The sequence below is a fragment of the Stylophora pistillata genome, chromosome 13 (assembly GCF_964205215.1).
Source record: "Stylophora pistillata chromosome 13, jaStyPist1.2, whole genome shotgun sequence".
In the NCBI taxonomy this organism is placed as follows: Eukaryota; Metazoa; Cnidaria; class Anthozoa; order Scleractinia; family Pocilloporidae; genus Stylophora; species Stylophora pistillata.
Genome location: NC_142531.1, coordinates 16,295,831 through 16,311,644, shown reverse-complemented (window position 1 = coordinate 16,311,644; position 15,814 = coordinate 16,295,831). Strand labels below are relative to the sequence as shown.

Sequence of the window (15,814 nt, the reverse complement as noted above, 5' to 3'; positions counted from 1 at the left end):
GGTCAATGTCACTCGCAGGGACTGAATAAATTATTTTGCACCTGATGCGCGCGCTTTTCTTCTGCGTAGTTATGAGAAGCTACCTCGTATTTTTTCATGTATATTATCAATAGATAATCACATAATTTTCTCATGCAATTTGGAATAAATAAGCACTTGTAAATTTTTTCAAAGACCACAAATTGCACTCGCTCTACGGGCTCATGCAATTTTGTTGGTCTTTGAAAAAATTTACTCGTGCTTATTTGTTCCAAATTGCACTCGAATTCATATGATTACCTATACTAATAACATGATTTCGAGTGCAAATTGGTGTTAATAAGCACAAGTAAATTTCTTAAAGTAACAACGGGCGAGTGCAATTTGTAGTCTTTGAAAAATTCACAAGTGCTTTTTCACACCAAATTACATGAGAAATCATGTTGTTACCTGTTAGTAATTGACGTAAAAAAGCATCACAGAAAGTCGACAGACAACATTTTTACAACGCGGGCGCGCCATTTGTTATTTGCGCTCGTGTTACAACTTTGCACTGGCGTTACATGACAAATGCACTCGTTTTCTGCCAATCAGAAGTGAGTAATGTTTTTCGCGTATGTTAGTTATTATCGCTGGTAAAATTTGCCAGTTCAACTTACCTGAAAATAGCTCGTTCCGTTATCTGATACTCCTCCTATTGCCACATCGTAGTACTTCATCATATTTGGAGCCACTTCAGCAACACCGAAACCAACCCAACCTGTGGTTCTCACTTGCACCATAAACTCCAATTTGTCTGAGGCTGCGTTATAATAGTAGGAAACATTGTAATTTCCCTTGCCATCGAGCATAATCAGGTCGGAATGTGGCACTGGCTGGACTACAGCTGTGGATGGTGCCATCATTATTGTCGGCGTTGGAGTGATAACCGGGATGAGGGTGACGTTGTAAAACCCTCTGTATTGATTGCCATGATATTGAAGGTTGTCGCTCATGGGATGATATGCCCATACAATAGAAATGGACATTCCTTTCTAGAATATATAAATGAAAACCAATTAACAAGTAGAAGTGATGCTGAAATATTATTTTATTTCAGATCAAGAATGCCAGGTTCTTGGGTTGCGTTGGATTTCATGGGGGTTTCGATCGGTGTATAATGTTGTGCACTTTAATTCACGATAGCAAGAGTATTGTTGTTTCTCTAGACCACCTCGAGCTTTTCTTCAAGGTTTTTGGTACGTGGAACAAATTGGAAATAATATCAGAAACTTATCTCATGAAAAAATAACAACAAAAGCGCAGTCTTCCAACGATTTTATGAGAAGGACAAAACCTCAGGTCATTTTACGACCGGTTAAAATTATTACAAGTTTAGAATGGAATATCGTGAGGAACAATCTTACCGGAATAGCGGTATCATTTTGTAGATCAGTGGTGTTTCTCATGCGGTAAAACTTTATCGTTGTGATGTTATTCTCCTCCATAGCGTTCATGAGCATCCAATCTTGTTGGGTATCTAGTCGTGGTAGTGTCTGGCCAATTGTAAGGTAGTCCTGGACGAAATAAAGTGAAGGAGATATATCACTTTACAAATGAAGATCGTATTCGTTGTTCAAGTTACTTTCTAGATATTTAAAGTATTCAAGATAAAATTAGGCCGGATTTCTTTGGTGAAATTCCGGCTTGGAAATAGAAAATCAAGACAAGCTCATTATGGTAAAAATTAAACAGGAAAAATGAAAACTTGAAAATATCAGTTTGAGTGAGTATCTAATTCTTTTCAAAGTACTCTGGTGTAGTTTTATTTCTGCAATTAGCAGACAAATGTCTTCAAATTTGAAGTATGCAGAGGCCAAAATTATGATATTTAATAAAAATGTCTGAAATATTCTCACTTAGCCCTTCGGATGGTCCACATCATTGGTAAATGGTGATGCTACCGGGTATAGCTTTATCTCTAGGTTTGAAAGTCCTTGAAAAATTACGCACTGCCTCCCCAATAAATGAAATAAAAAATGTAACTTTCTTTCTGAGTTTAGACCTACCATTCATTCTATAATTTGAACAAAATACACTTTTTTCCCGTTTTTCCGGCGGACTGCTACTCTTGTTCCGTGTTGATCCGTTTTCAAAGAGAAAGTGCCGTTTTCAATTTTATCCAGCCTAGTGCGAACAGTTTAAAAACAGACTTAGAACATAAGCCTCGTTTTCATGTTTTGTCATTTAATCGACCAAGCATCGATCTTCGATCATTTATACAAATGAAAAATTGGTGGATTAAACCTTTTGAACAGCCAAATGACAAAAGGTTTGTGACGAGAGAGGCTGAGAATCAAATTTCATACTATTTTTTCTGAAAAGATATGGATTTCCTACATTTTCGAGGGTTTCTCAAGGATTTTCTTGTTACGTGGCGTCACTTTAGGGCAAGAAGAACTTGCAATCTAGCACCTATTTTGAACTAACTGGGTATTAAACGAAATTGAATATGACTGCTTATTCTGTGCTTATAAGAATTCGGGAGTGACATATCATTCGAGGAAACGATATACACTTTTAATTTAAATAGACACGTTCTCTCGTTCGTTTCTCGCGGTTACTGTGACCGCTGAATATAGTGTGTGTAATTCACACAAATTAATGGAGTGAGATCTTTGAAAAATGATCATTTTAGCAGAGAATGAGCCCTAAACGACATTTTTCTCAATACAGGTTTGACTATAGCACACACACATTAGAGACTGTGCCACAACTGGTATTTAGGAAGCACGATTTATGTGTTGAACCTTTGTCCTTCGAAGTTTGGCTTCTTTTTGCGCCCTTCATTTACTGCAGTTTTTTTCAGTGCACTTTCAGTATTGTCATCCTTAGGTCAAGCATGACTTAATCAATATTTCATCAGTTTCGATCAAGTATTTTATGTCTTAAGTCAAGCGAAACCAAAGGACATTACAGGGCCGTAGCTAGCATGAGGCAAGACGCGGCAATTGCCTTGTCTTAATTTTGGCCTTTTTTTAATTTTTTTCTTAAAGATTGACTTTTCTGAAGAAAAATGCCTCGCCGGAAAATCCTTAAAAGAGCATTTCTGAACCTCTAGATTTCAAAGTTTTCTGGGGGGCATGCCCCCAGACCCCTCTAGCCGCTCGCGCCTTCGGCGCTCGAAACTTGCCTCGTCTTGTCCTGAAATCTGGCTACAGCCCTGCATTAGTGATAGTAACTAACGATAATTGAACAATATTGTGACCTTTCAAAGGTGATTAAAACGTTTTGTGCATATATCGGAAATGTTGAACGTCACAAATTTTCTTTTTCATTTACAGCAGGTGTAATTTTAAAATAAAGCTTAAAAGTTTACAATTGTCCTCTCAGCTTCAAATCAGCTAAACTCTATGGTCAGTGTCGAGTGGTAAATAGAAGTTAAAAAGTCTGACAACTTTAAATCAAACCGAAATAAAAATTATGTAGAGAACTGCCAGTAAAAAGTTCTATAAACAAGGAAGGGTATTAAAAAAAACCTCGCTTATGGTTTTTTTTGTACGAAACTAAGAAGTATGCTATGCTTATCAATAGAATATCTAGAGCCAACTTTTTGACACAACAACCCCTCAGGGGTTATCTTAATTCAAATTTCTCTTCTATGCGAAAACACGACTGTGAAACATGAACCATTGTCTACTCCTTTAACAAATTCCATCGCTGAAAATTTTGAAAAACACTCTTTATGCCGGAGTTTCATGCGAAAACATTTACTTATCGAAACCAAATCTATATATTACACTTAGTAATGAAACTTCCGAGCCAGTTGAAATTTTAGTATTCAGAGGACATAAGGTAATCAATCTTAAACGAGATAACAGGCAATAAAGCAAGGTATAAATGATTTTATCTGTCATTTTTCTCTTTGCCGGCCTGTATTGAAACAATTAGACTGCTCACTCTGCTCATGCGCAACTTTGTCGTTTGTTTGGTCATTGCAGCTGTATGATGACTCGGCAGAAGCATTTTGAAGGTTGCCATGGTGATATTCTAAACATTTTAATAACAAGTCGGATATATAATGAAAATGGTGGTTATAAATATCTCGAAAACAAGGAGTCATTCAAAAGTACAGTAAAATAACGAGTGTTGGTTTTTACGACAATCCAGAGTCTTCCAAGCGTGTGCAATAATGTGAAATGTGAATAGATATCACTCACGTCCCTGATATTCTACGCTTACTCGCCAAAAGTTGTTTTCCGAAACGTGACAATCTTGAATAGAACAAAAAAACAGGCTTTGAATGCCAAAAACGGTCCCCTCACGTTTCTGATCATGAACAAGACAGGTAATTCGATAATGTTCGAGCGATCAGCAAACATAAAATGCTTTCGTCTGGCCTCGTTATTCGGGTCTCTAACTATTTGTGCTGAAATGAATATTTAATGCCCGAGGTAATTTCACGGAATCATTGTAATTTGAATAACTTACGTCATGCGACACACGCAAAGTCAGAATTTTATATCAAATCTTTCTACCGACAAAAAAAGGTATGAAAAATTCAAATACCGTAAACATCTTTAATTTCTATCGAATCCAAACTTTGACTGTAACAACGCTCAAGCTAAGAAATCGACAGAGTGGAGCACCAGTGATATAAGACAAGATTTGTCAAATAACAATATTTTAGTATACTACCACTCAAATGGTATGGTGAAACTGTTTTTTATAAACAATTACCATATCTTTACTAAATTTTGTAAATTACTTAAAGTTCCTCACTTTGATTCGAATATTTAATTTCGCGATCAGTAATTGGCTCGTCTTTTACTTCAAAGGAAAAATGAACGACATCAATCAAAATATTTGAAAAGAAATGTAAAAGCGAATCTCGCGTCCTGTTTTCCTTTTTTTTTTTTTTCATGGTTAAAATTTTATCATTCCAACCTACCCGCAGATAGCTTGTTCCGTTATCTGTTACCCCACCTATTGCCACATCGTAGTACTTCATCATATTTGGAGCCACTTCAGCAACACCGAAACCAACCCAACCTGTGGTTCTCACTTGTACCATAAACTGCAGTGTGTCTGCGGACTCGTTGTACTTGTAGGAAACATTGTAATTTCCTTTCCCATCAAGCATGATCATGTTGGAATACATATTATACATGCTGGTGCTTTTTGTGGAAGCCACAAACAGCGCTAAAATACACAACTGAACGACAGCCATTTTCCTTGTCAAAGATCGGCCTTGCCTTCACTGAGGAACAGAAGCTGTAAATGACTGTGCATTTTCGTAATTTTCCGTTTTGTAGCCTTTTTCTAATCATTGACGTCGCCAATATCTCCCGGCGGTATGGTTTGTATTTTTATCTTTGTTTTGGTTTGGAAACAAGGTAAGTGTAATAACAAAGAACAGGAAGCAACCAAAAAAAGAAAAAAGGTATGCAATGAGATACTCAAGTAAAAACTTTTACAAGAGGATGGGAAATCAAGGAAACAAGTCGTTTTTTGACTGATATATTTCCTTTTACGGCGAGGCTGAAGAGATGAGAATTGAATCGTGCAAAACCTGTTAAAAATTTATAATTTATACATTGCAATTTGGTAACTTATAACTGATAAGATCTAAAACTACTGAGATCTAAACTACTGTTGTGATACAGGAATAGTGATAAACGCACGAGGTGATTAACGGCAAGTTGATCAAGAAGGGTAGAAAAATCTATAAGGTAAAAAATGACATCTTAACCTGTTGAAAATTAGCCAGTGATATCGGAGAAACATGGAACAAAGAAACCTGTCTAAATTTACATAACTGTTCGATTATTTCCGATTAAATTACAACTTTCAATTACCGCCAGTCTTTAAGAAGATAGGTCCTGCATTTTCACAGTATTGGTCGCGTAACGTGAAACAATCCACCATCTTCGTTTTCAATCAATATAAATACAAAGATTCCCGAATTTGACTACGCTTTTCCTTTTCCAAATATGTTGTTAATATAACGGTTGAACTTTAAGTTCAGGAAAATTGATCGTGCCTCGTCACTGTTTGTTTATCTTGTAAAAATGTAGCCTCCCCTTGTGTAGTTTCTCTTAACAATCAATGTCACCGAATTCTTTCGGTGATAAGCCAACGGCGTTAGTTTCAAACTCGACCTGAACAACTGGGCGTTTTCTACGAGAGACCGGTTTTCACCCAGTGCCCAACAAAAATGCAATTTAATGTAATTTTTTCAGACAAAATTTTAATTGCCCAGTCTTTAAGACTCAGGCGTCATGATTTTTTCCTTCCTTCAGCCGAAACGAACTGTCCCTTGGTCTTTTTGCAACGACTATCACTGATTTGAAATATTACAGCTTCTTATTCCAATACCTAATAAGATCACGAGAACGTGCAAAATATGCCACAGTATTACAATGAAAAAGAAGGCAAAGATGGGAAGCAACAGAATGGAACAATTCGATTTTTTCGTCTTTTAGGCTTGACTTGAAAAGAAATGAAATTTTTAAGCGCAACAGATTTTTCTGTTGGTAACAAATAACACTTAAACGGTTTTTTCGTTTTGTTTTCGTCTTTGCATACTCCTTTTGGGTTCGATAGATGCACAAATAAGGCGGGAGGATGAAATTTGCATACTAAAATCAAGACACTCATGGGAAGTGAAATGATAGTGAAATGATAAATCCCTTCTTCGATGGTCTTAACTTATAATATGGGTGGACATTTTGCTCATTGCTCGAAATTTGACTCTTCGGGGCAACTCGCAAAATATCCGCGCGTGTACGGTGTAAATATTGTATATGGTTTGCGTGTCGTCTGTTTACGATCCAGATCGACATAAGATGCGTGAAGTATGGTAACACGAATGTAGACATAGCTGTTTATTGTTATTATAACGACTAAAATTTGCATTTCTATTGTCAAGCCAATGTGATATAATTTTCTATTGCTTTTCTTTCTATTGTTCTACCGTGATTGAAAGGTTCTGTTTCTCTTTAATTTAGTTTGCGTTTTTGGGTGAAGTTGTGTAAGAATTGCTTAACGCCTGTAGCTATTTATTTCGCCAGTATGCGCGATAATTTTCATTGCTAATTGGCTTCAACTAAGTCAGTCGTTTCGTTAATTTTGGCTAGCGCCGTGTTGCTTTTATCGAAGAGTTTTACTGCCGGACCTGGTTTCGCCATAAATCTCGAATCACCCCCTTTCTTATGTACAGATCTTTACATCTAAATAAATGTCCATCTGGCAAAAAAATAAAGAGTACATTCGCTTTGTGGCGTTAAACGTGTAGTTATTTGTCGACAGTTTTGCTTTGCAGTGTTAATCTCAGTTTTATTACACCGGTACTTTTCCTTTTAGAATTCTCATGTATTTTCATATTTTCAAGCAGCAGTATATCATGACAGCGTTATCCAATAAAATTCCTTTTTTGCTCGACAGCAAATAAACGCAGGTCCATGCACTTCATGGCTGTGTTGTGATTTTCTTCAAGCCACTGTGTGACGATTCTCATTTCTTCTCGATCTGTCCCCGTTCACTGGTTGATATTGAGTCTACGGCTCGATGCATCAACGAAATAGTTTCTTCCCCCGGCAAAAGAACCGATTCTGTTGGCCCCTCTGCTTCCATTTCCAATCTACTTCCGATTGTCACTTCTTCTGTTTGAGGCCTTAGAAAGTTTGGTCTCGCAAAATTACTTCAACCCTCACACTCACACGCAATAAGTCCCCTCGATAATGTGATCATCTGTGTGAGGATAGTGCTGGAATTGCTTGTCTAAATGGATATCGTTATCAGAGATGAGTCACAATTGTTGTTGTTCAAAACTAGCTCCATATTTATTTGGACCATTCTAATACATTTAGCAGCCTTGGGGGAATCAAGTCATCAATTTCAAGTAATCCAAGAGTCCACTCCATTTTTAAACTGACGAGAAGCGCAGATACATTGCATATTTCAACAAATCAACCCTTAGAGACTGCTCTTATTCATTGTGGTTACTGCTTGCTTCGGAGCAAGTTGTATTCCACATTTATACCAATAACCTCTTCCCTACAAATAACTAGATTCCCGTCGATCCCGGAATTTTCCTGTCACTTCGCCCACGACAACTTTTAGAAAACACCACACAGGAGATAAGTGCTTTTGAGGCTCGCTGATTGGCTAATCCGGAAGTGCTCTGGGCAGACAAACAGACAAAATCGCGCTTCAAGAGTTTTTTTTTTTTGAACTCACGTCTTCTGAATGGGAAAATTTTCAAAACAAATATTTTCTAGAAACTTTGTTATGGGGACTGATCTAGTTCTGGTAACCTCACAAGTATCCGCCAAAAAGGCATATCTTTATGATTGTCACAATGAAGAGAGACTGGATTGTAAAACGCAACTTGCAATGGTTTAAGTAAAGTTTTGTGACACGCCGTAGTCGGAAGTACCACTTAGGGAACCTAGTTGACTTTCATCCAAGACAAATGATTCGATTTTGTAACAGATGCAGTTGCCTTGCTTCCGAATCCTCAAAGTGATTGTGCTTTTGGGCATAGATGCAAAGTGTACCAGGTCGCTCAAGGTGCATGTTGTTTAGCGCGGCCCCGATCTTTGTTGTTGTTGTTTGAAATGCAGAGCCAAAATGGCTTGGCAAATTCTCTTAAAGCTGTGTGTTTATAATCCTTTTTCTTCCCATGATGGGCCGAGATCTTTGATCTGTGTGGGAATGTAATGATGACCGTAGAAATCCCGACAGGTACAAGATCTTAACGAAAACTTTTCATTTCCAGTTTGTGGGTTCTTGCAAAAGTCCTAGGCTCGATTGCCTCGTTGTTCGGGAACCGGAGCCCGCGCTCCATCCCGAAGAGACGGCTGGACGTGTGAGGTTTCTTTTGTTGTCTATAGCCAATCAGAAGTTCGCCTGCAGATTTTGTTAAGGCTGCATAAATGATCTTGTCAGACAAAGTTTTCAAAATGGTGGGTTCGATTACCAGCCGCGATTCGGGAACCGGAGCCCTCGCTCCTCCCCAAAGAGACTTCTTCTCGAGGAGGGACGAAAAAGACCGGACTCGAGAGAGCAGCGGAAATCGAGCCTACAAAAGTCCTTGATAAGTTGTTACACCTTCCGTTCCATCTCGATCAAGGTATACCTTTTGAAGCTCAAATGAAAATTACATATTCCGAGACTAATAAAAATTTGAGCCTTTAAAGAAACGGAATTAGCTCTAGAGTAACAAAAAATGCAATTCCCAAAAGCGACAAGGACTACGGCTGGAAAATGAAAACGTAACTTGCTGACTTCATGAGGCTTTGGGACATTTGAGCCAACGTTATTACCGGCAAGTTTTATCTCAAGTGTTGATATGTTCATAAGGTATTGTTCAATTGAAGATTTTGTCGTTAAATCATTCAACTTTAAGAACTTCCAATACAACGCTACGCAAATATATGGCCGTGAAGTCATGTAAATACACTGAAGTCCTGGCATTCAGTGTAATGCCTGAGTACTTCTGGGATTTATAACATACATAGCTTTTTATTCATGGTCAATATAGGAAAGAGTTGTCTATTCTTTCTGGTTCACCCAGGCTGAAGTCCTGGCATTCAGTGTAATACCTGAGCGCTTCTGGGATATACAACATACTTAGCTTTTCATTCATCGTCAATATAGGAAAGTGTTGTCTATCCTTTCTGGTTCACCCAGGCTGAAGTCCTGGCTTTCAGTGCAATGCTTGAGTGCTTCTGGGATATATAACATACTTAGTTTTTTCATTCGTGGTCAATATAGGGAAGTGTTGTGTATCCTTTCTGGTTCACCCAGGCTGAAGTCCTGGCATTCAGAGTAATGCCTGAGCACTTCTGGGATATACAACATACTTAGCTTTCATTCAAGGTCAATATGGGGAAGTGTTGTCTATCCTTTCTGGTCCACCCAGGCTGAAGTCCTGGCATTGTAATGCCTGAGTACTTCTGGGATTTATAACATACATAGCTTTTCATTCATGGTCAATATAGGGAAGTGTTGTCTATCCTTTCTGGTTCACCCAGGCTGAAGTCCTGGCATTCAGAGTAATGCCTGAACACTTCTGGGATATACAACATACTTAGCTTTCATCCAAGGTCAATATGGGGAAGTGTTGTCTATCCTTTCTGGTTCACCCATGCTGAACGGCAGTTCTGCTATTCACAGTAATGCTTTAGTGCTTCTGGGATACCTAACATTCTAATTTTCTTTGACATTCACAGGTTAATCTAGGGAAGTGTTGTCTATCGGCCTTACTGGTTCAAAAATTACAGCACCGAGCGTCAGCTGTCAAAGATTCTAAACACAGCGGAAAAAAAGTCGTCGGTTCAGGAATTTACTTTGTCTCCGATCCGAAAACAAAAATCGGGTAAAATTGATTAGAAAACAAAACACTCAGGCCGCCAGTTAAATGTCGTAGTAAATAAGCGTCGCCATAACGATATACATACGCATGTAGATCATCAGGTGGTGGGTCATGAAGGGGCTAAGCCTGGAACCTCTTGCAGCCAAAGCAGTGCTTTACTGCTCTCTTAGCAAGCCGTCGAAGACTTGGCAGCCAGAATCTTTCTCGTACTTTAGCCATAGTCATGCTGACTCCCCCATGGAGAGTTATCTCGTGCGCTTGCTGCACGATTTCCACTGTGAAAGAATTATAATCTGGTAAGTAAATCGGATACTCACCGTGAATGTGTCGTCGGCATTCCAATACACCATCTGTGTTTAGTTGCAGACTCAGTTGTTCCTGGTCACGGAAAAACTTGACCGTCTTTGCCCCTTGGCTCTGCGCATGTTTGATCCAGGACATTTCTTGTTGCTGAATTTCTTCGGTCGCAAGAGGTCCCATGATCCTCTTGGAAGGGTGACGAGAATAGTGATTGACCTGCAAGATCAATGCACAAATTCTCATGGCTTTACGCAAGCCGAAATTCTCCAGAACAGTGTCAAAGTCATCGTCTGCTTCGACACCGAGCGCGAAAAGTTCTCGTGGAACGTTCTTTTCTGCATTGCTGTCATCCGTTGTCACAATATTAGCAGGCCACTGAGATCGGTCGGATAGACGGTCGATGGACCGTTCCACTATAGCTCCACTTCATTCACACTGCCACCTCTACTCCCCAGGTCAGCAGGGTTTTCGGTAGTCTTCCTCGCAGCCGTTTTGTTTGGATGTCACGCAACGCTCCCCCAAAAGAACGGCTGCTGACGACCGAACTACATTCCTTTCTCCGAATTGGCCAATTACAGCTCGGGTTCTATTTTTAATATTTCGCGCCAGACTCACCTTTTGAGACTCGTCCAATCAGATATCGTTTTTCATCGCGATCCTCGTGTGGAAAACACAAGACAAATGGCAGTGCTTGAAGGAGCTTTTCGCAAAGCGTCGTCAAAGTTCAAAATTTTCGAGCTTAAAGTTTGAGTCGAGAAAGAAGATGTTTTTGTTAAGTTGCCTACAGGATCCGGGAAATCGTTAATATATCAAGCACTCCCGCTCGTGTTTGACCATGTTACCGATGAAAGTGGTCATATTATTGTTATTGTTGTTGCGTTGTACCAACGTGCGGAAACACTCGATAATTCGGGCCGATTTCCTGTACCGGTGATAAGAAGCCACGAACATAACTAATCGTTCGCTTCAGCTAGCAGCGGACTGGCAAGTGAAGAAGTACAAGTAGTGTAGGAGACGTTGGCCGACCTAAATTGCAGTTTTCTCGAAGCTTCGCCCGGTTTGTTGACGGCAAGCACGCGCTTTTTTCCTCCTGATTTCCATCTGTAGGTCGAAGCAAGCGTTTAGCCCTTGGCCTAATTGAAAGGCGTCTTGTATTTCCTTTTGATTATTGATGTAATTTACTGTTTCTTATATATTCTGACTTTTAAAATCTGTAGTAACCTATTGAAATAGTGCGAATAAAGAGTTTCAGTTCAGTTTTTAGCTTCTTCTATTTTCTCAGTTGCTCGCCGAAACTTTTACCGCTCAAACAATCTAGCGTTCGTGTCGTTGGCGTAGCAGTTGACGTCTATGTTAAGCGTAAATTCTATAATTTCAACGAAATTGTGAGAAGTTTTCCCAAAAATATATACTCTATCTTTACCAGGGCACAACGATGAACATATGAAACATTTCGAGCTCTCATCGACAAATTTCTTCAGTGTTTCTCCCAACATCCACATTTTCGCATGAAACCTTACGTCATTCAGATTTTCTGGTATGTGATTGGTCTGTTCAATAGACCGCGACCAAACCGCAAGGACAATGAGAAAGTAATGTAGTTCGGTTGTCAGCAGCCGTTCTTTTGGGGGAGCGTTGCGTGACATCCAAAAAAAACGGCTGCGAGGAAGACTAGGTTTTCGGATGTCGGTACATGTCTCCACTGCGTGTTCGGGTGGCTCTGGATCTTTTTAACCCGATTAGCCACGAATTGGCGGTACTCCCCGTCATCGTTCAGCCAGTGTAAGGCTACAGTGCTGTCGAGCCAGCACTGTATATCCTCCGTCATATTAAAGCTTTCTAGCGCCACCCGCACATTTGTAGACAAGTTGACTGCCATATGGCCTGACACGAGCTCCAAACAAGGAATCGTCAGACTTTCCTTGGCAAGGTGGGTGTGATGTATGTAAATCCAGACACGAGATCAGTCACAAACTTCTAGTTCTTTGTCGTTCTTTATTATCCTCGATCGGCCCATTCAGCGCTTCACAAGCGGAATACTCGGCCTATACTTATTCGACTCAAAATAACCGTGCCACCGCAACAGTTAAGCTCGAAAAACTATAAATCAACTCCACAAAAGTACGAGAAAACGAAAGGGAAAGTAAAGCAAAGCAAAGCTTAAAATTTCGTGACTGACTGTCAAAACGAAAAAAACCACGTGACCAAAGAAAACAATGAAATACATTAAAATAATTACTATTGACGGGAAAAGACACAACAGCGGGATTTGGCGGCAATCAGACCCTGTGTCAACGCCTGACGCCTGTGTAACCACAGCATGCACAGCAGCATACACACCGTGAATACTTGCATCACCAAATGCACGAAGTTTAATATTGTCTATCGGTTCCTGGTACTGAACAAGACTGCGAGGAAAGTACACATCATCTGGTGCATTCTTCTCCCATTTTAGCCACCGTTTCGCGGTCCCCTCGGGAAGTGGGGTATCCTAGCTCAACTTCATCTCACTGGCTTCTCGAGAGATTTGTTTCCCCTTTAACATTGCAGGCGACACAAGTCCTAACGGGTCATAAATATTCGCTAAGTTGGCGAGGATGCCCCGCTTGGTCAATGTAGCAGGCTGAGATGGGAATGAAACATGTAAAGTGTCATCCCCTTTGTCCCATTTGAGTCCCAGTAGTTTGCACTCTCCACGAGCTGATGATGCACCAAGCTGTTGTTTAGCAAACGAAGGCTCGTCATCGGTGCAGTCGCCTTCTAGTTCTGGCACGTTTGAGTGCCATTTGTGCAAGGTGAACCTTGCATGATTAAAGATCTCTACCGCATGATGTTTGAGGTGTTGCGCACCTTCCACAGTAGTATCTCCAGTAATCAAATCATCTACATACAGACTGTTCTTAATTTCTTGCACAGTCCGTGGGTACTCGGACTGCAGACTTTCCAGGTGTTGTTGTATCACGGCATTGAGTTGGAAAGGAGAAGGAGCAAGACCAAAAACCACTCTCGTAAACCTCACCACTTCCAGTTCTTTAGTCGATTTGTCTTTAATCCAGTGGAACCTCAGCGCGTCACGTTCAGCTTCCTTCACACATATCTGTAGGAAGGCTAACCGCCTCCCAGTTAGCTCAATTGGTTAGAGCGCCGGATTGTGTTGTGCGGGAGGTCGAGGGTTCGAGCCCCGGCCGGACTGATACTCATGGTCTTAAAATAAGTGAGGAGAATTTGCTACCTTTCTATAATCAAAAAATGGATAGATATTCTAGTCTTCTCGGATAAGGACGAATAAACCGTAGGCCCCGTCTTCTGTAGGGTTAGGGGTAAAAGATGTTAATTTCCCACGCACGAGATTAGTGTGTGGTGGATGTTCTCCCTTGGGGTGGGATGGGTGGGAATTGGCCCTGAAAATCCCCTATGGGGAGTGGTCAAGTAACGTATGTATGTATGTAAGGCCTTGCGCATATCTCCGGCTACTGCAATAGGATGGAATTTGTTGCGGACAATAACATTTCAAATTTCATTCCGTAGTGGGGGTTCAGTGTGTAATAACTCATTCAAAGATGGCGCACCGTCATACGCACGGGCCGAGGCGTCATATACCACTCGTAGCTTGGTTGATTCTGCATTCTCGCGTATTACTGCTCGGTAGGGCATGTAGAATTCTTTGCCAGTTACCTTCGCTGGTGCCTTCTCAACCACACCTTCCTCTAACTGTCGTCGTACTGGTCTGGCATATCAGTTCTCTTTAATTTCCGTAGAAGAGAGGTCACTCTGCGCACACTGCCCGCACAATTATTAGGCAACTCAGGACAGTTCCCTTTCCAGGGTAGTCTAGTTTCGTATTGGCCGTCTGGACTTCTAGCCAGCTGCTCCTTAAATTCTTCGTGGACGTCGCTTTGGTGAGTAGATAGTTTGTCCTCTAGTCCGAGGACATCTAGGGCGCAGAGTCGGTTGTGATCCACCGTAGAATTCACGGCAAGGAACACGTTGCCTACATCTGTTCCGGGGACATTATAGTCCACCCGAAACGTGTACGCTCTGCTACTGGATCTCCTCTACGTCCGACCCGTAAACGATCAGTTGTCCGTATCTTGGCAAAGTCATTAGCGCCGATAATGATGTGCACAGGTAAGCGAGCCTTTGTATCACTATCCTCTATTTTAACACCTCTCAGGTGAGGGTGATTTTTTACGAGGTCGGAGTACCTTGGATTGTCTTAAGTCAACAGTTCCTTTTTTCGATTTTGGTGACATTCACGTTTAGTGAGAAATCTCCAGTCACAGAACGCATGACAACTTCGTAGACTTGCATAGTTCTGGTTTTAACGCCTGTAAGCATGGCAATTTGACGCAAACTCGTACTCTTCACTTTAGCTTTAAGTAACTCAATCGCAGTTGACGAAACATACGAATGTCTAGCGCCACTGTCCAAGAGAGCTCTGAATTTATATCCACCTATGTTTATGACTACTACGGGATGAATAACATTGGAATCGCCAATCAAATTTGCAGTCATTACTAGTTCTCGTCTCTCCTTGTCACATATCGAAGTGTGGTGTTTTCCATCTCAACTTTTGCAAGTATTTCTGCTCTTACAATCGCTGGCTCGGTGTTTGGCTCCGGTACAATTGAAGCACAAGCGCTTATCGGCAAGTATTTTCTTCCTTTCTTCGTTTCTTTAATGCTTTGAACGTTATCACAGTTAATTGCTTTAAGTTGTTCGCTACAACAATAAAGACACGCCCCCGTGGGCTCGCCCTCGACTGGTCTCCGGTTTCTTGTTGTTTGGCAAGAAATGCTCTGGACTGATCTCGACGAAAATTTGAACTCTTTGATTTCGGTTCATTTGAAATGGGATTATTAATCGTCCATTTTTCCAACGCCTCTAAGAATTCTATAAAAGTCCATTCACACCAATTTTCATCTATCATAGCAAGTTCGTTCTTTATCACGTCAAGTTTGTCGAAGGTAAATCGAACTGCGGCGTCCACTTTGGATAAGCTCTTCAATGTTCGGAATGACTCTACATTCAACAGTACTACTTCGTAAAATTCATGTATCTTCTTTACGTTTCTCTCGCGCATGGTGGGTAGCTCTAAAGTATTTCTAACGTAAGTTCCCACGACTTCGCTCGCTTTCCCACATCTTCTTGTGAGTAAATTTTTAGCCTTTTGGT

At 40.5% G+C, this 15,814-nt stretch overlaps 1 protein-coding gene across 1 annotated transcript in view; it reads right to left on the bottom strand.

Moving 5' to 3' along the window:
* The window catches only part of LOC111320045 (uncharacterized), an 84,824-nt gene that overhangs the window by 20,991 nt on the left and 48,019 nt on the right, over positions 1–15,814 (bottom strand). Inside the window, exons 6-7 of the mRNA XM_088742995.1 lie at positions 1,386–1,535; positions 639–1,013 (exon numbers count right to left, since the gene is read on the bottom strand). Coding sequence (XP_088599121.1) covers positions 639–1,013; positions 1,386–1,535 — 525 coding nt within the window. The remainder of the gene's footprint in view (positions 1–638; positions 1,014–1,385; positions 1,536–15,814) is intronic.